At 39.4% G+C, this 26,104-nt stretch overlaps 1 protein-coding gene across 2 annotated transcripts in view; it reads left to right on the top strand.

Moving 5' to 3' along the window:
* erbin (erbb2 interacting protein) overlaps positions 1-26,104 on the top strand; it is a 44,598-nt gene that overhangs the window by 6,467 nt on the left and 12,027 nt on the right. For both annotated transcript variants that reach the window (XM_029516570.1, XM_029516569.1), the window contains exons 2-14: positions 1,464-1,538; positions 14,934-15,128; positions 15,355-15,472; positions 17,373-17,451; positions 17,577-17,666; positions 18,354-18,410; positions 20,697-20,760; positions 21,072-21,146; positions 21,811-21,955; positions 22,379-22,451; positions 24,266-24,395; positions 24,501-24,616; positions 25,265-25,334. In XM_029516570.1, coding sequence (XP_029372430.1) covers positions 14,943-15,128; positions 15,355-15,472; positions 17,373-17,451; positions 17,577-17,666; positions 18,354-18,410; positions 20,697-20,760; positions 21,072-21,146; positions 21,811-21,955; positions 22,379-22,451; positions 24,266-24,395; positions 24,501-24,616; positions 25,265-25,334 — 1,203 coding nt within the window. In that variant the 5' untranslated portion in view covers positions 1,464-1,538; positions 14,934-14,942. The remainder of the gene's footprint in view (positions 1-1,463; positions 1,539-14,933; positions 15,129-15,354; positions 15,473-17,372; positions 17,452-17,576; positions 17,667-18,353; positions 18,411-20,696; positions 20,761-21,071; positions 21,147-21,810; positions 21,956-22,378; positions 22,452-24,265; positions 24,396-24,500; positions 24,617-25,264; positions 25,335-26,104) is intronic.

The raw sequence follows: 26,104 nt of genomic DNA, 5'->3' as shown, positions 1-26,104 counted from the left end.
TTCTTGTTGGTACTTGTTTCACATATTCAGTGACTAAACTGACACAAAAAGGAAATGCAGATTTATATGTGCTTTCTTCAGACTATGATATATGGCTTACAATGTCGTAAATGTTGCACTCAACCACATACATGTATGTGGACATATGTTCTACTGACTTCCTTCAAATGATGTTGAAACGTTGTGTTTTTGATAAAATTAGTCAGTCACTTTTTGAAGGATCGCCTGATGTCAACAGAACATCTATCTATCTATCTATAGCTCTATCTATATCTATATATATATAGACAGATATAGAGCACAGGTGATTTCCTTCACCCCAGCTACTTTCGGTTTCAAAGTATAGCTGCAATAGCGATGGAGAACAAACTGCTGGTGAAGCTACAACAGTCCTCCTCCCCCCTCAATTCACACCGCCAGTTTGAAAACTGACACTGTTCTTGCATTACCATTGTATGACAGAGGGAACTTTTGTTTGTCAAGATTCAGTATCCCAAATAGATAGTGATGAGGATAAAGGCAGCCAAGAAGAAGTGGAGCAGAAGCTAATGAGTGTCAGTGCAGTCCAGTGTGACTGCAGCTGATTGGGAGACTCTATTAATAAGTCAAAACTCTTTTCTTTCCCCTCCTGTCTTTTGTTGCCTCTTCCCATCTCTCACTCCCTCCCTCCCTCCCTCTCTACTGCTTTCCTGCTCTGTGGCTGTATCATGCTCAATGAAGTTAGCAGAAGGATGATGCTGTCTTTTAGCTGCCTCTGTTTGTGGCTTAGCTGGCAAGGGAAATCCTTTTCCAGACATGCATGGACAATTATTTTGTGCTGTGAGCTGACCTCAGAAGCTATGTCACTTTTAAAGCTGAGTCTTTATTGTGATTAATCAATGTTTTAATTTTTTTTTTTTTTTTTTTAGAAAAGCTGAAGTTTGTTTTTCTGGTCATCTTGGCAGTCTAGTCTCAATCATCTTGATCAGTTTGGTCATGAGCTGTCACCGATTACTCTCAAGTGATTAATTTACACTCCATAATTGGCTTTTGACATCATAAAGGGGAAATCTGTACCCTCATACAGGAAGAACTTGGCATGTATTAATTTCAGCATATCCTAAGTTAATCAGTTCCTGCTCTGTTCACTATCTCTTTGCATTTCAATCAAATATCTGCTGACAAAACAATTCTTTTAAGCATAGTGAGCTGTAGCTCACTACATTTGAAAACCTAACCGCTTAACAAACCTAACTTACATGATCATCATATAGGAAATGGCTCTTTTGACCTGAATTTGGCTACTAATTAACATGAAGCATGGAACTGAAACACAAAATTGTCTAACCTCATAATTCAATTTCAGTTTTGACTGTAAGCTATCAGTGGAGTTTATCTTTTTGGATAAACTCCTTTTAAGCAGTTGATAATTGCTGTTCTCTTTACTACTTCTTATGTTGTCTTCTCTTTCCCATTTTTATTAGATAAGGAAATTGTTGCTGTTAGATCTGTCATCAGCTGTCCACTGGGATCCAGGCACTTGAGTCCTAAATGACAAGGTATGTGCGACACTCCATTCATTTGATGTGATTTTCTACAGCTTGAAATAATTTTTTCGAATTTAATGCTTCTGTGACTGCACCCTGGAGGTCTCACAGACATTGATTTGAGCTGTTATTGTGTTGTTTAATAGCCTATTTTGTGTTTGGCAGTTAAATGTCTATGCTACATCAACGGGCCGAATCCTTAGTGGTGTCTATTTTTTGGATTCATAGTTAAATATCGAGCGAAAATGTCTGTATGAACAGTCTTGCTCTCATGGATGTGATGTATTTGTGTCAACCATTAGCCCAGCTCATGACAAGAAACAACAAGAGTGCCCCACCCTGTTTTCCTCTAGGCCTGAGAGACATGATACACCTGCCAAACTAGCTCTGTGCGCAACCAGTATCCAATTTCATCTCAGAAAAGGTCAGGAAATAACCACCCCTTAGATGCAGCTTAGCTGATATTCAAAATATTACACGATCAACACACACTTCACAGCAAAAGCCATGCTTCTGACACTTGTGAAGTTCATCCAATATGGCAGCTGTGAGACTGGAAGTAGCAAAACTATAAAGATATGTGCTTAATATAATGTGAAATTAGCAGCATGGCAATTAAGACTGACTTTGAGGTGACGGTTTTATTGCTTTCTCTTGGTGTCAAAGTAAAGGCCCTTTCTGCAGCAACTTGACAGTTAAACCCCGTCAGTAAAGAGAATTAAGAAATGGGTTTCTGTGAGACTAATCCACAAGACGGAGTGGCTGCCTGTCAACAACTGCTAGATTGTAGATTTGTTCATACAAATTGGTGGGTAAAAACATCTTTGATTCACTGATGGCGTCAAAGCCCCAGTTTTGGATAAAAAGGACAAACTTGCTAAAAAGTGCCTTTAAACTAACAGGTTGTCCGTGCTAAGGGAGAGAAAAAATTTAAAGCAGGAACTTAATTTCTGACCCTCCAGGGCATTAAGCTCCTGCTTGACTGTGACTATAATGATCAAATTTTTGTGTCAAAGTTAACTGACAACCTGTGACAAAATTAATATGTAATCTTACTGTTTATCTAAAGTAATGATCATTGTTCACGTATGTCTGAATGTCGTGACTCTTTTCATTAACCTTGACAGTTTTTCTGGAGGATTTTATGGATGCATAAGTCTTGTGACCTGAATAGTGAAGAAAACAGCCTCCTTTCTTTTAGTGCTGTCATGTTAACACAGTGCTACTTAAGGCAGCTTTTTTTCATGGCTTTGCTGTCGGGAAAAGGTTTTCCTTTTAGAGATGATGGATTTTTTATTTATTTATTTATTTATTTTTTTGGTCCTAAAGTGCAACATTTCCACATTGACTTGTTTGACAACTTTCACCTGTCTGCAGGCTGTGCATTGATCTACATTTCATACTTGGATCCAAACCAATGTCAACAAACTATTTCTTTAAATTTCACTCTTTTTTTTTTTTTTTTTCTTGTCCACAGTAGAGTTTTTTTTTCCCTCCATAAATCAGCACAATTACATAAGGCAGAAAATCGTTTGCACCACTACATGATGATTATGGTGCAACAGCATGTGAGCACAGTTTTGCTGTGATCAATACATGCCAGTTTAGTAGCTTTTACAGAATAGCTTTCGTTCACATTATTGTGGCAATTTGCTGCTTCTAACACTAGAGGAATTTTATGTGAATCCTGTAAACATGTACAGACAATGTACATATACATTGACTGTTTGCTAACATGGCTCCATCCTTGTCTATCAGAGCCTGCTGTACAAAGAAAAAAAAACGACTGACCTCCAGTTGTTTTTGTGACCTAGTGACTGGCTCATTTCAGTATGCTTGCAGAGAAGGGGATTTGTGTGGCCTTTAACTTGACCAACTGCATCCAGATTTTTAATGAGATGGTTAAAGATTTGTAATCGGTATCACAATGAATTATTATCTTTGAGGAATATCTAATTGACTAACTACACCTATAGTTTTAGCTGACAAAGGTTCTGATGCCATTTTTGTCATGTTAGATCCTCACTTAAGTCCATTTTCCTAGATTTGCTGCCAGCTTATTGTAAATTATCTAAATAATTTCTTCAAAAGCCAGGAGCCGTGACACAGGTGTTTTCTCAACATGTTTTCAAAGCAAGTGGAGATTTCAGTGTAATGACTATCAACACTGTATATCCCATAATGCAGAGGATAAGGTTCATAAAAATAATTATCTCTTATTACAAACCCAATGTCTCAGAACTGAAGAACTTGTACAACCCATATTTAAACCTTAACTTGGTCTTATTATATGGCTTTCTATTTATATAAGGGCTGCAGTTCTCTAATGCAGCAAAGTTATGCTGTATGTCCTATTGGGGAAAACTATGCATTGAGTTTTGATGGATCATTGCATACAGTCTTTCATTGTTAACTGTTTTAAAACGACAACTAATGAGCAGACTCTTTGACTTTAACAAGGTAGTTGAACAATGTTACCCATATCCATATTCTACAATAAGCAAACAAGGGAAACGCATGGATACGTGGCTCTGACCTGAATGCGTCTGATCTGGTTATCCAGACTTGGCAAACTGGATCTTGCGTCCTCACTCTCTGTAGCCCACACAGGCGGAAAGAGAAGCAGTTTGTACCTGATACCTTGTCTTGTATCACTCTTCAATGGAGAAGCATCTTCTTATAATCGGTAATATCACTGAAAAAGATTTTAGGAACTTGTCCGAGGATCTAAGATGATGGCCATTTATTATTTAAGTGACACAAAAGTAAATGCATTTGAGAATATTTAAAAGCTACAGCAAGCTATTCGGCTTAACTGTCTTCATCTTGCTAGTGCTATTTATGTCCCACTTGCTCATTTACGATTGATTCCTGTGCTTGTTCCTCTCTTTGCCATCTGGGGGAGTAGCCTAGATCATGAGCAGAGAGCCCTCCAGGTCTTCATGAGCACTATGAGTTGGAAACAAGACAAGCAACGTTTGTCTCTAGTATTTGAACTCAGTGTTTATTATATCAGCACACTTGGTTCACTGTAAACACAACCATCATATTCCTCTGTCATCCTTCATGGTACAAAATAAACAGTTTAGTAACTGTGTATATTCAGATGTCACATGGAGCTGATTTTCAACAAGAATGAATGAGATTCTTACTTAACATCAAATGCCATGCATAGAGGAAGCCATTGCTTAATACTTCCTGCTCCTTTTTGATAATTACATGCTGAATCTCAGCAAAAAATGGCATTTAAAATTATTCAATTTAGATTAAAAAGACATTAAATATATGTCCTGTCTTGCAGCTTTGCATTTCAGTCCCTATAATGTCTTGTATATCAGTGGTTCCTGTATGTGACTGGGGGTTTCTGCAGGATTTGGATGGCCTGTCCTCATCCCAGCAGAGGGCAAAATATTCAATATTTGAAGCCATTTCCGTCCAGCAGAAACATTTCAAACGTATGTAAAATTTCAACGTACCCAAGACAGTTCTTTCTTGCTGCCATTGTGGATATTGTGTTGAGATAGCTGGATGGTACTGTTTTGTGCCATATTATAGTTTACTCAGTACAACACAGCAAGAGGATATTCAGCTTTTCTTTTTCTTTATAAATGTGATGGAGGGACTATAAGTAGCTGTGGTATTCCCAGAGCAGTTACTGGTGCTGCCTATTGTAGGCATTAAAAAGACAGTTTCCTTGCTTACACTTGAATCTGATCTGTTCAGCTGATACGACACTGCTATGATTGATTTAATTATATGCCTTGACAGACATCAAATACCCTTTTAAGAAGCCAAGTCTTCACTTATTTAGTGCTTGGACAGCAAGTAATACTGTTGTAAGGAACCTGAGTACTATGAAATGGACTCTACTCCATTACAGCTCTACGAGTGACCGCAACATTGCCAATGAGTTGGTGTCCTCTCTTCAGAGCTTTGGAAATGAGTCCCCTGGGCCCATATTTAACTTGCTTTCATATTTAATTAAGAACTTCCTGGTTGAAGAGCTTTTTGAGCAGACTGCTATTTATTACCAGGTCTCTCTCCTCCTTCACTGTGGTGAAGTTTTATTCTTCAAGGAGAAGGATGCCTCCGAAAATACTCACTTTTGAACAATTGGTGACTTTATTGCATCTTTCCTGTATTTTTAGGGTTTAATTAGACTGTGCCTGAAGCTAGTTTTTCCTTACTTTCAGGGTAAAAGGAACAAAGTTTTGGATATGCCATCTGAATTATTTAATGTGAAAACTTGGCCAGTTTAGGTGATGCAACTTTTATGCAAACAGTTATGCAAACCCCGCTGACCTAGCAAGGAAGCAATGGGCCTGTTTGTCACGTTGCTGCTATTTGCTTGGAACATTTAGTTTTGAAAAGAGATGGCTTTTCTGTGCTTCTCTTTCGCACTTTTGGGGTCCATAAAGACCTTTCAAGTATTGGAAACATTGGGGAAATAGGACAGCAAGTTACAAGAGAAAGAGGGGAGAAAAGTGTGTGTCTGTGTGGAACAAGAGAAAAGGAGGGAAAAATTATAAACATAGAGAAGGTAGTAAACTATTTCCAGATAATACTGCCAGTTCATTCAACATGGCAGCTCTGCAACCTTTCATGCAGAGGTCTAATTGCTAATATCTGCTAGCCTCTGTCAGTGTAGAAGGCTTTTCTGAAGACAAATGTTTCCTCAATGTCACATGGAATTCCAAACAGGTGAAATCATTCCGTTAGCTCTATTAGATAACATGTTTTACTACACTGGACACATTTATTAGGCTTTTCCTCCAAAATATTTGAACAGTGACAATTACCAGCAGCTATAACAGATTTATTTTCCCCTTGTTCTTAGAGAGTGGTTTCCTTTAGTACGCCAGACAAATTTAAGGTGTGTGTGTGTGCGCGTGCATCTATATTACAATGCTATATATATATACATATAATATATAGCATTGTAATGTAGAGTCCGTGTGAAGTGACAGCTGCAGAGACTTTGTCTCGCAGGATAACCTGTTGTTGCATATCTCAGCAGAATTGTCTTCAGCCTGCTTGTATCCAGGAAGTGGCTTTCACACGCACAAAAAGGTAGCTCAAAAAAAAAAAAAAATCTTATCAGGCTGTGGTTAGAGTTCAGATGATGAAACTCAGTGGGGAACATTACTGTCTGATTTGCTTCAGTAGTTCACTTGTCTTTACTCTTTATAGGAAATGAAAAACTTTTGCAATGAAGTTATCAGCCAAATCCTAGTTTTAAAATCAATGCAGGTTTAATTATGTATCATAGCTGATGGTCATGTAACATAGAAATGTGTATTCGTGTATCATTTGTATTGCTGGCAGTAAATGATTACCCTGGGACACAAAAACCAGTTTCTGAGAAGTTGGTCAACATAATGATTTTTAGTTTCAGTTGTTTCTCTGTTTCTATTTAGTTATTTACATAAATCTAGGTTCTGTAATTTTCCCCATACAATTGGTCTAAAATCTTCTCAATGAATAGAGAGAATATAGAATCAGTGTTACTGTCAATAATCTAACAGATCACTGCTTGATATGGTTAATTTGCTGATTTTTGGGTATGAGAGGAGCCCTCAGATATTCAGTGAATGACTGCAGTGGAATGGATTACGAATGCAAGCGTTGGGAACACATTCTAAAATTCCACTGGGAAAATAGAGCCTGTTGTCTCCACTTGTCCCAGCAAAATAATCTCTTTCATTCATTCGTAGCTAAGCTGTTCAACATCTGATCGCTGTCAGTCTCACTGGTCCATTCAGTCAAACACATGGCACAGTTGAGCAGCATCATAATAGCCTGCAAGACAACACTTGGCAGAGCTGACATTAACAAAGCAAGCAAATCCTGATGTGCTCAAGTAGATTCCCAAGCATTCTGAATTAAGTAATATTTTATTTATTTTTTTTTTTTCCGATGTCCCATTGACGATTCAACACAACGTGAAATACAGTGCCTTGTTAGCAGCTTGTGGGAAGAGAAATTAATGATTGTTAATAATCTTATTGTGTGAGAGAGAGGATCTAACCTTTGAAGATGAATGGTCTTATTCTTAGCGTTTGCTGTTCTCTGGGGGATCCATGACATCTCTCTAACCTCTGAGTTCTGAAAAAATTTAGTGAAAATAAGACTACATTCATTTGCCCTGGGCCCATCCCTGTCTAAAGAAATAATGTGGGAATTATTCATTAGCGTAATTATGATAGCCATCTCAAAGGGAAACGAAATGAAGACATACTGAATTCAGAACACTGGAAACTCCTGCAGTAATGGCCACGTGGTGAATGTGTGAAGGTAAACTGTGAAATGTGTCCATAACATCTCAAGTTGGTTTCAAACAGATGTGATCGCAGGAGTTATATGGCCAAAAATACGATGTAATACACTAAAGACAATGCCTACAGCACATTAGGTTGTCCTCAGTGATGCAGACACTGTTATGGTGAACTTCAGTGAACTGGAAAATAGCTTGTTTATGAGAAAACTCCAGAGTATCTGTTTTAATTTGAATTTCAAGTCGGTTTAGGGTTACATTCTACACATATCACAAGGAAAGCACGGGCTCTAAACAGCCATTTATTTTTTGAATAAATTATTTTATACTTACAAGAGCCAGCGGCATTTAATATTTATCCTTTATGCTTGGTAGACTCATGTAAGGCATGACCATGTGGCTGAACTGCATATCAGTAGTGTTGGCAAACTGCATAAAGCTACTCTTTTACTTCTCTTATGCATTAAAAATGTCTCTATCCTTTCATTCGATTTAAAAACAGTATTTCCACCTTTTCAAGTGGCATAAAATATTACTCTCTCTTTGTCCCTCCTTCATTTTGAGCTATTTTCCTGTGAAATGACTGAGGAGGCATGCACAGGAACAAGAAGCTTGTTTGTGAGCTTGTGCGGCTTGGGAGACTCTGGCGTTACATATACTGGCATGATGAGAAGATATGTAGGAAAGGTTTGTTGTGTTACTCCCCACCTCTCCTTGTTGTGTTCCTGCACATGTCATCCATATAATCCTATTGCTGTGGCTTAATAGGATGATTACGTGCATGGTTGACCCAAATGCAGAACAGATACATTTATTGAAAATTATTTTTTAATTAACCATTATTATGAGCGTCAGTGTTACCTACCTGATGGTTAAATTAGATTTTTATCACTGGCAATATGAACAAGCTCCAGTTCAGTGGAAAAGAATCTTATCAGTTTCTGGTACAACTGTCATCTTATGTATCCCTAAAACAAGCTTAAATGGTTAGTCATGTTAATGATTGATATCAATGGACAGTAAACCACTAAATTATAGGAGGAGAGGAGAGGCTAAAATCTAACCAACACACTTTTTCCACTACTGACATCAAATATTTTATGTGAGACAAACACAAAGCAACAGTGCTGCTTGAACACAAACACACATGTTGAACAAATGGCCAAGTGGACTTTGATGGGCTTGGGGTGGTGTAGCTATGCACGTGATGCTGTGTCAGTGCATGTTTAAGCACAGTCAATACTGGGTATTGTAGGAATGGATAGTGTTTGACTGTCAGCAGATTTACATGTGTGAACACTGAGTATATTTGAATTCTTCCTCAAGGACAAGAGTTTTCTGTACTTGATGAGCTGCTCGTTGTTTTAATGTGTTCAGTTTTGTGATGCAACACAAAGAAAAACAACTGCCAAGTGTCCCAGGGAAGAAACTTTTCAAATTATATGCAGTTCTTCTAGAGACTTAGTTTTTAATTCATGCACATATGTATGAAGCACAGTTGCCCTGAGCTGCAGCAAGACAATTCTGTCCTACATTTTTTTTTTTTTTTTTTTTTTTTTTTAAGAAATTAAATTGCGAAGCCTTACATAACAATATCCTGATGGATATTCTGTTCAGATGGATGTAAGTCTCATTGTTATGATGAACTCTGTCACTCAGGCAGTCTGCTTGGAGTAGAAAATTGGGAAGATGCTATAAAGGGCACTTTGTCATGGATCAGATTACTTGCCCTCATTTCACCATGAATTCAAAGAAAACAATCATGGTTTTGTTTTCTAGAGTCATGTAAGACCACTGAGACCCAAGAACGCTGGTGAGAACCAAAACCAGTGGGAGAGTGAAACTGGAACTTCAGGTTCCACTAAGCTGCAAACCCCCGCTACAGATACTGAGGATTGTCTTTCTGCCTTTTTTCAGCTGCAATTCCAGCTTTAGTCTCCGCTTGCTACAGTTTCATATTCATTGATCACTTCCTATGTTTATTTGTCAAGCCCAGTTGTTTGGATGTCAACTGCAGGCCTTGATAAAATAAGAAGGAAGACAAGGATATCTATTTTTGCCTGGGAATGGTGGATTTTCAAACCATGGACTAAAGAAACCTTGGTTTTAATGTCTTAGTTGCTGAGCTGCTGTCCTGTTAGCTCAATATCCCACTGCATTATTGAGAAGTAGCAGTTCTCCTGTTGTGCCAGCTGGAGTTGAATGTGATGCTGGTAATGAGGCAGCCAGAAGAAAGACATTGCCACAGACGGTGCTGCACACGGCTCCCCAGTATATAGTTATAGATCCTCCTTTGTGGGTTGCAAAAGTTCATGGATATCATCACTAAAATTGTGTGTTATGTAACATTAGCTGACATGTCTGATTAGGGTATAGGGCTGCAATTATTAGTCCAGAGCTATGTCTCGCGTAAAATATCAAATGTGCATAGACATTCTTTGCTGTTATCTATTGGCAAGCACAAGATGTACTTTTGAGAATTTAATATATCTCAGAACCTCACATGATGACTACAAAGGAACACTTTACAAAGATACAGAGTTGAGTTTGTATCTGTGTTTTCAGGTTCCATCCACAACAGTGTAGTATCTTTGTCTGCACTTGAAATAGCATATGCCACCTACAGCTTGTGCATTGTGACAATTGCGCTCTCATTTGAACTTCTCTCTCTGCAATGATCTTTTCTTTGTGAGAAAATATGTAAATATCCATAGCAAAACATATTGGTGTATCGGTTTAAATCCCTGGACCAGCATAGTGGGCCCTTAAGCCAAGGCTGTTAACCCCTTGACTGCACCCTGGGAGCTGCACTAGGGAAGGTAATTGCTCCTAGTATGTGAAGTTAAGGGTACTATGAATGGGTGGATCAATAATAAGTAACTATATAGAGTTCAAGTCACAACGGAAGCAAAGTATACAGTATAGTCGACTGGCATGCTGCTCTGTCTTGAGGAAGTGGCTTTTTCTTTCCTCTTCCTTCACAGACAGAGGCAGCTGAAGTGTATCCACAGGCTCTGCAGGCCATTGGGCCTTTTTCTTTTTTTGCATTGTTTTTGATGCTATAATCTCCAAGTTTCAGCAGCAATCGTGTAACAGTCCACTGCAATCTGGATCAAAAGCTCCTTTCATAAAACAAGAGCTAGCTGGCACTAATCACATTGCTCTGTATCAACCAGACGAGTGCTATTTGCTATAAATAACACTAGCCGCCTGCTGCTGTTAGATGCTGCAGTTCCATTTCCTCTTAACCCATTAAACATATACACACACAGACACAACACAAATGATACCTCCTGGACTGGGCTTTGACCAGTTCAATGAGGCAGTATAGTCATACAGAAGCAGAGACAAATTAGAAACTACCATTTTGCTCCTAATAGATTCCCCCAATTATCCACAGTGTAAGAACTGAATGAACCTTTGGGAAATATGCACACATACACATATTCGAAGCAATTTCCACACTGTGCGGCACATAAAGGGATTTGAAGTTGAAATAGAGCACAGTCTAATTTATTTCAGTTGCAAAAGTTACATTCAATAATGTTATTTTTGCTTTGGCTGCTTTTTTGTGAAGCTTCCATACAGCTCGTCAGTGTTTTCATCAGTCAATGACTTTTGCATAAACAATAAAGCAGACTCAGCTGTGTGTCTTGTGTATGACTTTGGGGGTCGGAGAGCTTCTTCTGCCCCTGACCATAGTCTCTATGGCAACACCACTGACCCAGGAGGCACTTAAGTTACAGGGAGAAAGGGTTGTGACAGGGAAGTGGTTTCCTGGCTCTGACGGGGTGAATAAAGTGGGAATCTGACTTGCCTGCCCTCTGGACTATTTCATTCACTGTTCCTCAGAGGAAGCCCCAAATATCACTGCCAGGCTGGAGAGTCACATAAACGCACAAGTTAGGACATCTAGTGTTTTCTGTGTTTTTGAGACATTGAACGATTTCACTGCTATCAGGAAAAGCTCCTACTGGCACTCTGATTAAAGAAAATGTACTGCTTAAATAAGTAGGCTAAGAACAAATCTATGACGAGAGCTTAAAGTGTCTGGAAATATGTTTGCATGTCTTGAACTTTTTCGGTGCAAAAGTCAAAAGCTTTTGGTGGATTCAAGACAGGCGAGTGTAAGCAGTCATCATTCCAGTAACATGTAGGTCAGTGGATAAGCCTATCTATGTTGTAGGCAGTGCGGTTCTCATTACTACGCTGCCCTCCAGATTACTCTTGGGGGGGGGCTTCAGCTAAACAGACAAACAGCAGCCAGTCCAATGCTGTCACAGTTATCTAGACCATTTGAGTCCTTATTTTCCTTGTTGGGTAAACATTCTTATAGAACAAAGTAAAAACACATTCAGCCTACAAAGAATCTTATTGAACATGGTCATAAAAGGAGTAGGAGACAGACTCCCATTATCTGCTTATGCAGGAAATTCTTCAGTTGTGCATCAATGAATGAACTCCTTGTCCATCAATGGTATGTTTTTATTTATTTTTTTACATGCAAAATGTACCAGGGGTTATGCACGGTTTAGAAAAGATTGTTCCTACATTTATGTGTACCTTGTGTTAGGATTGTGCATCATGTGTATATATATTTTTTTATTTTATTAATTTTTTTAGATTGACAATGTGCGGTAACTGTATTGTCATGTTGGGGTTAGCTATTTGATAATGTGCTGGGCTGCCACAAATAAACTAATGAATGTCAATCATTGTGAGAAGCATAAAAATATCTTCAGTTCATTCATAAAACTTTCAGGACAAATCAGACTGGCAGGGGATGTCATTTGATTAAACAGTCCTTCATTGAGGTCCAGGATGTATTAGTGTAACTAAAAGGATGTGGTCACGACAGAGAACGGGATAGTTTTGAGTTGCCCAGACCTCTCTTGCTTGTTTTTTAAGAGATAGGATCTGAAATATGTGCACTTACATTTTTACAAAGCTGTTCAGCTGTGATAGGATCACCCAAGTGATGTCAATACCAGGTCTGAACAGGGCCTCAGTCTTACTGCACAACGTAGCCAGGGTTTTAGTTTTCAGGCCATTTGACTTTATCAGTATTCGTCCTTTATAACCCATTCTTAAAGTGTGAGCCAACATTCATGTTTTCTCCACCTCCAGTCTTCTCTTTCCTGGTTTACTTTTCCTGCTGAGTATTAAAACATTTCTCATGACCCTTCATCTGCTATTGCGTTTGCTTACATGCTTCACAATATCCCACAACTACTCCACTCTCTGTTAACCCATTTCACACTCCTCCTCCCACTCTGCATAGCATGCGTCATCCATACAGTCGGTGCTCGTTACTCGGGATGAAGGGAGCCAAGCCCTCTGTCATCCCCTCTGGTGATAGACCAGATTACTCAGTGTGTTTATATGTGAGCTGCCTGATGCTATGGCACAGAGTGTGTGGGAGACTGACAGCCTCTTGGTTGTGCACACCTCATGTGGGTGTGGGCATGTACATACAGTCACCCATTTTTAATGAAGTTAGAGGGAAGACCTACCGAGCATTCTCTGAGTCAACTTTGTACAGGAATGATGTTTTGAAAACCTTCATTGTTGTAAAATCAACAGTTTTTCACTTTTGTATATGTGAGTTAGGCTACTAAACACAAACTTTGTGGGTGTGACTGATGGTGCGGGTCAAGGTTACCTCAGTTGTGTAGCCCAGTCAGAATATGCAATGAGTGAAGAACTCCGAGATTATGTGCTGTGGCAGTGCTGAGATTAAGATGGCGGGGGGGGTTGTCACATTCTCTCTCCATGGTCCAGAGAACAAAGCCTCTGTTGACCAGAGCACATTCCATAGTGGATACTGTACTTTGTGAAAACCTGCATGTTGACCTAAACTCAGGCCATAAGAATCATACCATGTTTAAAGGACAGGTTTACAACTCTCTTCCCGTCCACCCTTTTCTCTCCCCAGCCAGACTGAAAGCAGAGGAGATTTTCTGGCTTCATTATGTCATTATTTTACCATGGAGAACAGTTTGGATAAAACCTAGTCAAGGACACAGATTGATTCATGGCCTACTACTTCATGCATATTTATCCTCAGCTTTGACCCAAATAACGCTAAAGCTCAGGATATTGAAAAACTGCTCATTTTGCATTCCTTTGGAAATTTCAGATGTGGAAAACATCTTTTTCCACAAGTGAAAGTGAAATGAGAAGCTAAAAATCTACATTCAAGCACCACTGGGATACCATTTCTATTTTCCAAAACTTTAAAAAGCATGCCATTTACAGGCCAGTTATTTCTCTTTCAATCTGATGTGTTGAGCTTTGATTCACTGAATGATGTATTATTGTTCGGTATCGTCTCTAATCTATTTGCAAATTCAAGAACCTCACAAAGCTTTGGATGAAATAATAGGATTGTGCGTGCATAATGTAACCCATGGCTGTTTTTGAAAAGCACTTGTAAAGAAAAGCCTTTGGGCTGAGGAGCAATTATAAATCTACTGATACTGACAGAAAGCTTTCATGTTGTGAATGATCCACACTACAGTCTCTTTTAGTTTATTCAGTTCCTCAACTGTATGATAGTTAAAGTTTGATTTGAAATGATCATGCCAGGAACTTTCAGAATTTGTCAGCCTGGCTGTTACTGTAATATTCTCACCTTCTAACATATTGTTTCACTACCTTGTATTGTGTAGACAGGAACAAGAACATCAACCTTAGGCCTTAGAGAAGTGTTCTCACTGAAGGCTGTTTAAGGCTATCAGATTCCATCCAAGTTTTGTTAAGTGCCTGTTCTTGTCAAGCAACATGTGCACGTGTAGTTTTCACTGAATTTTTCAAACTAATCATTTCCATCATATCAGAGCCCAAGTCATTGTTCTCCATCTGTTTGTGGAAACAGACTGCTGACAATAATCTGTTGCTGCAAAACAATGTGTTCTATGCTGACAGTTAACCCTGCAGTCACATGGCCTGGTATCAGATGCGCAGATCAGACACTGAAACCTGTGTGTATGTTTGAATGAGTGTTTATTTATTGAATCTGGACTCCAGTTCTGACATTGATCTTAGATGTGAAAGTAACACCACACGTAAACCTTGGCCCTCAGCTCCCTTTAATCCTCTACTCTCTGTGAATCTCTGTTTTCCCTCTTCAGGGACTGAGGATGTCCAAGCGGAGCCTGTTTGTTCGTCTAGTGCCATGCCGCTGCTTGCGGGGCGAGGAGGAGACGGTAACATCGCTGGACTACTCCCACTGCAGCCTGGAGACTGTTCCTAAGGAGATCTTTAGCTTTGAGAAGACCCTGCAGGAACTCTACCTCGATGCCAACCAGATCGAGGAACTGCCCAAAGTAAGGCAAAAATGTATATGATGAATTCTTTGTGAGGCCAATAAATACTAACTTCCTGTGTGCATATTGTCTCTTTTGTAAAACTTCAGGTGTTAACATTGTTTCCTTCATCCATATAAATTTGCGCAGCCTTTGAAGAAATATTTAAAACATCTAATGAAATGCTCCATATTCTAGCTCAGTTGTGCACTTAGAAAAAGTAACTTATCTCTTCTGTCTTCACCAGCAACTGTTTAACTGCCAGTTACTACATCGACTGAGCATGCCAGATAATGACCTAACAGTGTTGCCGGCAGCGATTGCAAACCTCATCAATCTCAGGGAGCTTGATGTCAGCAAAAACAGTAAGCAAACTTGGCTACTCTGTTGTTGTCTTTTTTCTTTTTTTTCTGTACACATCCTAATCTTGTCTTCGCTCTCCTAATCAGGTTGGATTTGTTTTTGAATTGCACTTTAAATGTGTCAATTAATCCTGCTCATTTGATTGTGTTACTGAGACTTGAAAACTGACCTCAGCATCTTGTTTAGTGGCCTATGCAGTTTGAAAGTGTCAGGTGTCCCTTTGTCATCATGGTCTTCAGTCAGTGAATTTGGAGGCAGGGGGGACTCGGGCAGTACATAGCAGCATAGTGGTTAGCACTTTTGCCTCACAGCAAGAAGGTTGTGGGTTCGGCCTGGGGCCTTTCCCTGTGGAGTTTGCATGTTCTCCCTGTGCCTGTGTGGGTTTCCTCCCAACGTCCAAAGACATCATATTTAGATCCATTGATGACTCTAAATTGTCCATAGGTCTGTGTGTGAGTGGTTGTCTGTCTCTGTATATTGGCCCTGTAATAGACTGGTGAACGTTCAGGGTGTACTCGCCCAATGTGAGCTGGGATTGGTACCAGCGACCCCCACGACCCGGAAAGTCGTAGAAGATGAATGGGTGACGTTTAGATTGCTCCGAAGATATTCTGTGGTAAATTGCTACATTTGCTATGAAACATTGTGATGCATGATTTTAAAAATCCCTGATAATAAAAGAAGCGGACAAGCTCAGACCTGCATCCTACCTGACACAATCCAGTGTCTTAGCAACAGCAACAAAAATCTGGATGAAGCTGTTAAGAGCTGATTCCCAGACCAACTGTGAGAAAATCCACACAAGGTATGCTCAAAGTGTCTTGACAGCAGTTTCATAGAGTTGGGGATGACAACATTTGTTGAAGTGTGACATTTACTTCCTTGACGATAAACATTCACTCTGGAGGATAAGGTCAAGCGCACCGTCATCTAAATTGTGCCTGTTCGATGAAAACCTTCCACTGTCACTGCTTTAGTTCTCTCTAGTGAAATGTAGAAACCCTGGTGGTTCTAGTAAGAATCTGAACATATGACCTATGAGGTGACCAACCTTTTTTTTTTTTTCTTTTTCCCAGTATTTTCATAACATCCTGTTGCATATTATTTCAAAAGAGGTTTTGCTTCAAATGAGTCGGTGCTTGGATGTCAGCATGACATCTGTTGTGGATGTCAAAGACTGAAATCTTTACATCTTTACCTGTTAGCAGGGCAGATTGCTGTAGTAAATTGTTGATCATTGCTGTATGACCTGAAAACTAAGCAGAATAGCAGAGCAAAGGCCATGAAAAGGTTAAACAGGTGATTCTAAGATAAATGAGTAAGTGTGTGAACAGGCTATATTAAACAAATGGTGAAAGATGTGGTGGGGTTTTCGCAAAGCAGAGCTTAATGTGGCTTGTTTACATTAAAAGTAGCGTATCCTTCTTTGCAAAGTACTCTGTGCTAAGTGTTGGGGACACAAAACAAAGTGGGTGGAAATAAACCTTGAGATTCGCTCATATCCTCTTTCTTGCAGTTTGCACATTGTAGATGTTTCATGAGAACTCGCAGACAATCACTCAGTGGGCTCTTATTTTTTTTTCTTTCTTCCTTTTTTTTATGATGTCACTTTAAACACTCCTTTCAGCAGTTGTTTACAGTGGAAAGGTGCAGAGCTGCTCTTAATGTACCTCAAGCCTTCCTGCTTGTACTTACAGTGCACAGAGTGCTCACAAACCACCTGTGTTTAACATTTATAAAGCTTCCCCTGCTAAATATTAGCAGGATGGCTTTCATTATCCCTCAATTTTTTTGGGGTTGTGACAGGAGTCATTTGTTGTATGCCAGTAGTAATAAAGCGGCTGACATACAACATTACAGATGTTTAATCTGTCCTTTGTTTCTCTGATTGTTTCTCTGCAGGTATCCAGGAGTTTCCAGAAAATATCAAGAATTGCAAGGTCCTAGCTATTGTAGAAGCCAGTGTGAATCCCATAGCCAAGTGAGTTCAGCTGTGAATTGACTCCCATGTTTCAATTATTGTGTGCAGTTTTTGTTTGAGTGTTTTTTGGCTTTGCAGTAGTTTTATAAAGTTTTGTTGGAGTAATGAGATTCCTTTGTTGTTAGGCTCCCAGAAGGCTTCACCCAGCTCCTGAGTCTGACGCAGCTCTACCTGAATGATGCCTTTTTGGAGTTCCTACCTGCCAGTTTTGGCAGGTCAGTTTATGTGTTTTGTGACGCAGGTCTCACTATTTTATGTTGATACTGTCATTAGTTTGGTTTAAAACCACATTCAGAAGTTTACTGGGTCATGACACTGAGATGACCAAATCAAATTTTAGGAATGCAAGAAATTCTGTGAAGTACATGAATTCTCTGATAAAGAATTATAAAAGCATCTATTAAAATCTTAGCTTTGAATTTAAATGACTTCCTGTGAATGAAAGGCCAGAAATGTTACAAAGGTATCACTGGCTTGAAAATATCTTGTCACTGACAAATATTGATTATGACTTAGCTTATGTTATCTTCACTTTTATAGTAGGTGTTTCATTGGACAATACAATAAAAAGCAATTTGTCAGGCTTTTTATTGCAGTTTGATTTGATTCTTCTGACTGCACAGAACTTGTGACTTGAAGTTATAGCCCCATAGGCCTCTCACTAACTCTCCTCTTCAACTTTCACAAGAGAGAATTACACCAGAGCTTTTGTCTGAGTTAAATGTTCAAATGCCATGTAGCTACACATTATAGCTGAATAATTGTTAAAACTAAATTACTAACAAGATGGTGGTTCCAAAGGTTCTACATTATGAGGGTCAGATGTTGGCCAGTGTAATTTAAGTATAATGTGTTGTTGAAGAACTTAATAATCATGTTATTGGTGTTCGACTTTGTTGCAGGTTGACTAAATTACAGATCTTGGAGCTGAGGGAGAACCAGTTAAAGATGCTGCCAAAGTAAGTTGTTTTTTGTTTTCTATTTTTCCTTTCACTTCACAGGTTTTCCAATCATCATATATTCAGCATGAAAGCAGTGTCACTGCAAGGGTCTGATGTTTGTGTCCTTAAGCGACTCATGATTTTTACCTTTTGTTTCCTCGCTCCCCTTCTTCTCGCTACCCCAGCAATGTCTCTGCTGTGTCCTCCATACAGCCCCCCCCTCACCCAACCTAGATTCACTCTCCACACCTCTGACTGTAGTATTAAATTCCACTATGTTACATAAGAGTCCCCTTTAGTTGGTTGCTTGCTGTGGCAGGTTTTATAATCCCCTTCTGAGACCTCGGTGAGGGTTATTTCACTATTTGAGAAGGTTAGAGTGCCACTGGGAGACTAAACGTCCCACGAATATTTGCAAAAGTTCCAGGTGACTGGCAGGGGAGCAACTTTGTCTTTCTGTCGTCACTCATGCTTCACTTGCTGTATCATTCCATTTCATGGCCCTCCTGCTTTCTCAGGAAAAAAGGCTATGCAACTCTGTTTGCCTTTTTTGTCCTTCCTGCCTCTGGCTGAGCCTCGCTTTATCTTACTCGCTTCTCCGTTCTCCTTTTCTTTTTTTTTTCTTTTTTTTTCCTCACTGGCTGACTGACGGGCCAGGTGGTGTATAAAGTGCAGTGCAGAGTTGGGGTTCCAAGTGGATCCTCTCCTAGTTGTGTTTATGTGACAGAGGCCAGACCTGTTAAGGGCTGGAGCCTTGACAAAGAAAAGGACTAATTATCTGGAAGGTTGCCAGAGCAACACACAAGCATTTCAGAGATGTAAACAAATGGTGCATGCACAAAGGGATGCAGGAGAGGTCTTTTTTCCAGAGCGTCCACATAGAAAGAGAAGCCCCTTCTCTACTAGACCATATACACACACACACACACACACACACACACACACACACACACACCAAGCTCATGCAAAAGCCAAATGTTTTTATGCTGTGTACCTCACAACTTGGGGTCATAAGCTGCAGTGTTTTGTTTTTGGTTTTTTTTTTCCTTTCGCTCATGAATTCATGTTCTAGAAGAGCCAGCACAGCTCATTCTTACCTCTGACTCACTCAGGGGGGTCTCTGTTGTTTTTGCCAATTTTGAGGTAAGAATGTGATGAAGCTGGCTGATGATTACATACATCGATGTAGGTTTTCTTGTTGCACTGAGTATAAAAGTGAAAAAGTGAAAAGGCTGAGGTCATATCTATAATTTATACTATATGGGATTCTTACTTAACAATGTGAATGTGAAATAAAAATTGTTGGTGGGCCTCCGCTTTCTGATGCTGAATATAAGTGTTGGGTTTAAGGAAACATAGGGCCGTACTACCCCTGCTGTAAAAGCAACATTGCATCAGTTCTAAAATGTCTCTGTTTCATCTCCACTCTGGGTCTTGAGCTTTGGTTTTGTGTGTAGAATTATTTACTTGAACTTGTGACTGACTGTGAACGGCATTTCTGATTTGAAATATTCTTTGTTTAAAGTCGACTTGGTCACCACAATTCCTCATTGTGTTAGAATTACATAACTGAATCACCTGATCCTGGCATATTTTTTAAGAAGACCTCAGGAAAAAATGTCTTTCAATCAAGGAAACTGTAACAGTGGCTAAGTGAACTGTGCAGTTGTTTTATTCCTGCAGACTTTTTTGTGTACACGTCAGCGACGTGATGACTATTCAAAAAAGCATTAAGAGTTGGGCATCTACTCTGATATCTACTGTATGCTGGAGCTGGAATTCCCTCTATGGGATCTAGTCAGTAGTTGATGAGTGATGGGAATGTAATGCTTATTCACTGTTGCAACTCAACCCTTTAATAATACTTCACCTTAACTTTTCTGACACTGGTTATTATTTAAACACAATAAACAGTTGAATTGTCCTGGTTTTTATCTGCTTGTTTACAGTGGAGCAGGGAATGTGAGACTGACCTGAATGCAGAGAGAAAATTCTGGAGCAAGGCCTAGGGCGAGCATACGTCACATTTTCCATTATTCAAAGCATATTTCTGTCACGCCTGAGCTTTAAACTGGCATTTATTTCCTTTCAGAAGTAATCAGTGAGAGCAAAAAAGGCAGCACAGCTACACTATCCAAATTTGACAGATAATCGAAAAGAAGGTTGAAAATTTTTTTTGCCATGCTTGTAATCCTTTTTGTTTTAAAGAGGTGCACTTTAGTGTTGTCCCATTTTATTGATTTAAATGTATTCCTTGGTTTACATTTTTGAGTGTCTCACTCTGCCTGTGCTTTGTGTCTGTAGGAGCATGCAGAAACTCACTCAGCTGGAGAGGTTGGACCTGGGGAGTAATGAATTCACTGAAATGGTGAGGATTTGTCAGTTGGTCTGTCAGTGCCCAGGGCTCTCTGCCTCTCTGGTGGTGACCTCTACTCCTCCTGCTTTAATCTGCTCCCTTTCCTTGTCATTCAATTTTGGTTGAATGTCTGTTTTATAAGTGCGCACACCATAAATTACCATTTCATTTGTCTGTAAGATAATGTTATTACAACACAGTGATTAGAAAGGAGTAAATGAATTGCCTCATGGTATGTTTATCTTGGTTATGAGTCTTGTCTTGTCCCTGCTCTGAACACTTCCCTCTCACTTACCCTCCTTTCCCCTTCTTTACCTGTATAGCCTGAGGTGTTGGAGCATCTGACTGGAATCAAGGAGCTGTGGATGGACGGGAACAGATTGACGTTTTTACCAGGGGTATAATTTATAGTTATCTTCCTCACTGGCACACTCCCAGTAACCTGTTCTCCAGCCTTAAACATAATCCTGAGATGATTTCCTGTGATTTTCAAACCAAGTGTCCGCTTAAATCTTCATCAAAACAAACCACAGTCCATTTACAGCAGACTTTTCAGCTCTGTGAAAACCAGCAGTGCAGTTCAGAAAGATTCTCCTGCAGACGTTTGGGTCTGCGGGTGTCCCACTGCTGCTGACCAAAATATCTAAGACTGTTAAGTTATTATTTTCTTTGAGGATAACTTATTTATAATGATGCTTTGATAGTTAGAATGTGTTACAAGAGATTAATTTTCCATCCAAATGACCGGCTTATTTGTAACTAGGTCATAATTAAAGCATTAGTTCTGCTGCCAGCCTTTGAACAGCATCAGCTTTAATCACAGTTTGGCCTTCAATAAGTGATGGCATCTGCGAAGTTTATAAAATGAAAATGAGCACAGCCGCTGTTTTCCTTTCATTGAAAAAAAAAAAAAACAAAAAAAAACCACAACTTCAGCATTGTATCATATCTTACATGGCAAGCGGTTACTTCATCTCCTTGCTGAGGATGATTTATTTCAGATAATCTTTTCATTCAAAGCAAAGGATACTGAGATATGAATGGTAATTTTGATCTATCCAGATGCTGGGGATGTTAAAACAGCTAGTATACCTGGACGTGTCCAAGAACAACCTGGAGATGGTGGACGAGCAAATCTGCGGCTGCGAGAATCTGCAGGACTTCCTGCTTTCCAACAATGCCCTTACACAACTTCCTGGCTCCATTGGTGAGGACTACAGCAAACACCTAAACTCTCTTTTAGAAGGAAAGTGACTGTTTTGATTCCTAGCTGGGTTGGATTCTTCTCCCTTCCTCTGTCCCCCTCATTAATTAATTAATTTAAAGTGAGAATGCGAAGAAAACTTAAATCTGTGTTACGTTCAAACTGGTAATATGGATTTGTAATTACTTACTCTCTTTCATCCCATGAGAACACAGCGAGTTAAGACCAGGCTATTAAAATCCGATGAGTCCACAGGGACAGTGCTGAATCGATTACTGTATTGACTTACTTGAATTAATCCAATTAACTGCTGTAATTGATATTGCTCTTTGTCGTCCCACAGCAAGTGACAATCAATAAGCCCTCAAGCTGTTGTGTGCATCTCGCACTGATTCTCTGTGTTCCACTCTTTAACCCTCTCCTTAGGCTCATTGAAGAAACTGACTGCACTCAAAGTGGATGAGAACCAGCTGATGTACTTGCCAGATTCTGTTGGAGGGTGAGTGCAATAGCAGGAGCTTTAAAATCATCTGAATGCTGAATCAGATCAATGGATTATCATGCTGTTTTCAAATGCTGTCCACTAAAGGCATGAATCGTCTCTGATAGTCCCATTAAACATAATGTGCTCCAAATGCTTTATTCGTTTTGCCCCAATCCTGACAATATTGAGTTCCTAATAACAGCCATTTGTTATGAAATCTGAGTCTGCCATATTGATTATGAAGATGGATTGAGGCTTGCTTTGAGCAGAGGTCGATGGTAATCTTTGCTCTGATGACCTTGATGAAATACAGAGATTAAATCAGACAGACTGTTCTGAGACTGGTGTCTGCAGCAGACAGGTACTACTAGAGTCAACAGCTGCTGAGGCTGTAGTGGACGAGGCAGGTTGACATCCTGACCCTCAATCTACTATGAATCATTGCAGTCCAGATCATAGATTAGGTTCTAATTTAATCTATGTATGTGGGGTTTTTGTTTTTTGTTTTGTTTGTTTGTTTTCTCCAGTCTTCCAGCCATGAAAAAAACAAATCTCCTTGCACTGACACTTAGAATTTTAACCATGCAGTTTTGTTCTTCATTCATTTCATTCATTCAATTATCCCTTATGTTAGAATGCGTCTCCTTGTGTACTTTGACACAGATTATGTGACAAAGCCATACGATTTAGCTTTATCCCATGCAAGGATTTTAGTTTAAGCAAGCTGATCCCCCCCCCCCCAAAAAAAACCCACCTTATTCATTTATATGCCGCTGATTTTATTCACTGCACTGCGTTTGTCTCTGGTCCATATACCCCCTATGGCTGGTGGGGGGTCAAATCCGGTGGTTTGGAGTTTGATGCTGTTATGGCACAATAGCTCTCCCGTAGGTCAGGCTCACTTCACATTCATCTGAGTGCATTTGCATTTTTCATTCAGCAGAAAGCCTCAGCTGCACTGCACGGCTCTGTCAACTTGGGTTCTGTTCGAAATGTTAATGGTTTTTTTTTTTTTTTTTTACTATGTATATGAAGCTTTTAAAATGCATCAGCTTGTCTAAATGTCTGTGAGCATTTCGCTGATATTCGACGATGTTGTCACTCTAGCTCATCTGGAACAAAGTTGATCCGAGCTCTTGTTTGAACAGGAGTTTTTACATTATATCACCCCATCTCAACAATGTTTTTTCTTTATAGTAACTTGTATTAGCAAACTACCAAAGTACTCCCCAAGAATAAAGAAACTTTTCACTGTTTCATGAAATACAGTGATGCCTGCATGTTTTTTATAGACCATTTCACATTGAAAAGTAATTCAAAGTCTCTTTGTAAAGGACTAAATCATTCACACAGAATGATTGAATGAAATAAAAATTAAGAACATTGGCATGAATGCAGGCTGGATGTGGATAGTCTATGATGTTTAGGTTCTGTTGTGCTGGACTTAAAGGTAGTTGGTGCAAGTCTGTTATCCTTTGGAAGTTCTAGCTCACTGGTGCTTTTCCGTGTTGAGTTTACACTGTGGGAACAGTTAGCAGCCCCTGTCTGTTCCTTAGAAGCCAAGAGGGTCAGACAGTCAGATCTATTTTGCTCCTAAGTCACTGAAAGATTTATAGGTGAGCAGTAGTGCTTACAACTCTGTTCTGACACACTAGAAGCCAGTATACAGTCCTGAGACCTGGTTTGATGTGTTCAGTTCTCTCTTTGGCAAGACTGTAGCAGCCACATTCTCAATTACCTCAAGTTACCTGAGAGGTTTTTTGAAAGAAATGAACAGTATATATGGCGCTTTCACCACATAGTTAAAACACTCCTGGCTTTCTTCTCAGGCTGACATCTCTGGAGGAGCTGGACTGTAGCTTCAATGAGATCGAGGCTTTGCCCTCCTCTGTTGGGCAGTGTGTCTGGATTCGTACCTTTGCTGCAGACCACAACTTCCTCACCCAGCTCCCCCCTGAAGTGAGTATCAACATTGTGTGTGTGTGTGTGAGTAGTGTTGTACATCAGTCTCCTCATCTGCAACAGCTTGTTTGGCTCTGAATCTTTGGTTTCCTCCGCTCACAGATGGGCAACTGGAAAAATGCAACTGTGTTGTTTCTACATTCCAACAAGCTGGAGTGTTTGCCTGAGGAGATGGGTGACATGCAGAAGCTCAAGGTCATCAATCTTAGCAACAACAAGTGAGTCTGGACTCATTTATGTATAATAAAGGACAAGTGGCATTTTATTTTATCTATTTATTTTGAATTATTATCAAAAAATATTTTTTTAACTGCTTTTCTGGTCTCTATCCTTGTATTTTGAAGTTGTATTTAATTTTGAGCTTTATTCCATTGGTCACAAAGAAGCTCTAGCTGAACAGAATATTATAGTCAGCCAAGAAAATAACCAGAAAACAAAAGTAATCTAGGTTTCATTGTGAACTATGTAAGCTCGTGAAAATGAATAGACATCTTTGTTTCATTCTTAAAGAGCATACAGATTCTGAAACATCACAGTTTAATTACAACATGATGGTCGATTGATGTAAATTCTGGCCAAAATGAAAATTGTCTAAGGCTGGTTTGAGGTTTTCATCAGGGGTTTTCCATTCCCCTCTTCTTGCCTGTGCCAAATACACTGAATAACTTTGGCTACCTCCCCACATCCTTTCTATTAAAAAAATGGAAATATGGCTGCAGATTAACTTTCTAGTGAAAGGAAGGAATGTGAAAGCTTTTTATTTTTTATTATAATTTTTTTATATTAACATGCATTTGATGGTGAGTCTTTAAGGTTGTTGGTGCAGGATGACTGAAAACTTAACCTCAGTATTTGTTCCTCTGCAGGTTGAAGAACCTTCCTTACAGTTTCACTAAACTGAGCCAGATGACTGCAATGTGGCTCTCTGAAAATCAGGTATGCTCACATGTATTATGCAGAAACCGCAGAAGTTATTTATTTATTTATTTTTTTTTTTAGCTGTGAGACGATGGCCTGTTCCATAGAGACTGTAATGGCGGCAGTTTACGTGACTGCATTAAGATAAGCATTAATCCATCTTAGTCAAGTAACTCACAGATAAACACATTAAAAATGCAGTAAACCACTTCCAGAGCATTTCATCTAGACATGCTGAATGGCATCGTAGGTCAGATCGTGATAGTGTAAAGTCTGCATCTGCAAAGTGTAGGTGGATCCTAATGAATGTCATTACCGCAGTGAAGGTTTAAGAGCTACAGTATGGAGCTCTAGACAAGCCTGTCAAAGTGTTGTGAGACAAACTTGAATGACAGGGAGCCAGTTTATGACATCAGGCTGCAGCAGCTATAGAGACATTAAGCAGATGTTGAGAGATTAGGTCACTCTAAGTTTGAACTGCTGCCTTTGGCCCACAAGCGGATTCAAGATAAGCGTTACAAAGGTGGACATGTCTTAGTCTGGGCAGTTCATGTGTGAAGAATTGCGTTGCAGTCACACTTTGTCTTAGCAGTATAGCTTTGCTTAGGAAGGGAATAGTAGGCAACACATAGAGATATTACTAGAAGATTTTTTTGGGGGTGGGGGAAGGGTTTATTTTGGGATTTTATTTATTTATTTAATTTTTGTGCGTGTGCAAAGGCAAGTGAGGTTTGAGAAAACTGCATTGCTGCAGTTTGTTTGTGTTTCCTAGCTTATAAATATTTCTA

This window comes from Echeneis naucrates, chromosome 12, assembly GCF_900963305.1.
Source record: "Echeneis naucrates chromosome 12, fEcheNa1.1, whole genome shotgun sequence".
Classification (NCBI taxonomy): Eukaryota; Metazoa; Chordata; class Actinopteri; order Carangiformes; family Echeneidae; genus Echeneis; species Echeneis naucrates.
Note: the sequence above shows the minus strand (reverse complement) of the source record. Positions and strands in the feature narration are given on the sequence as shown.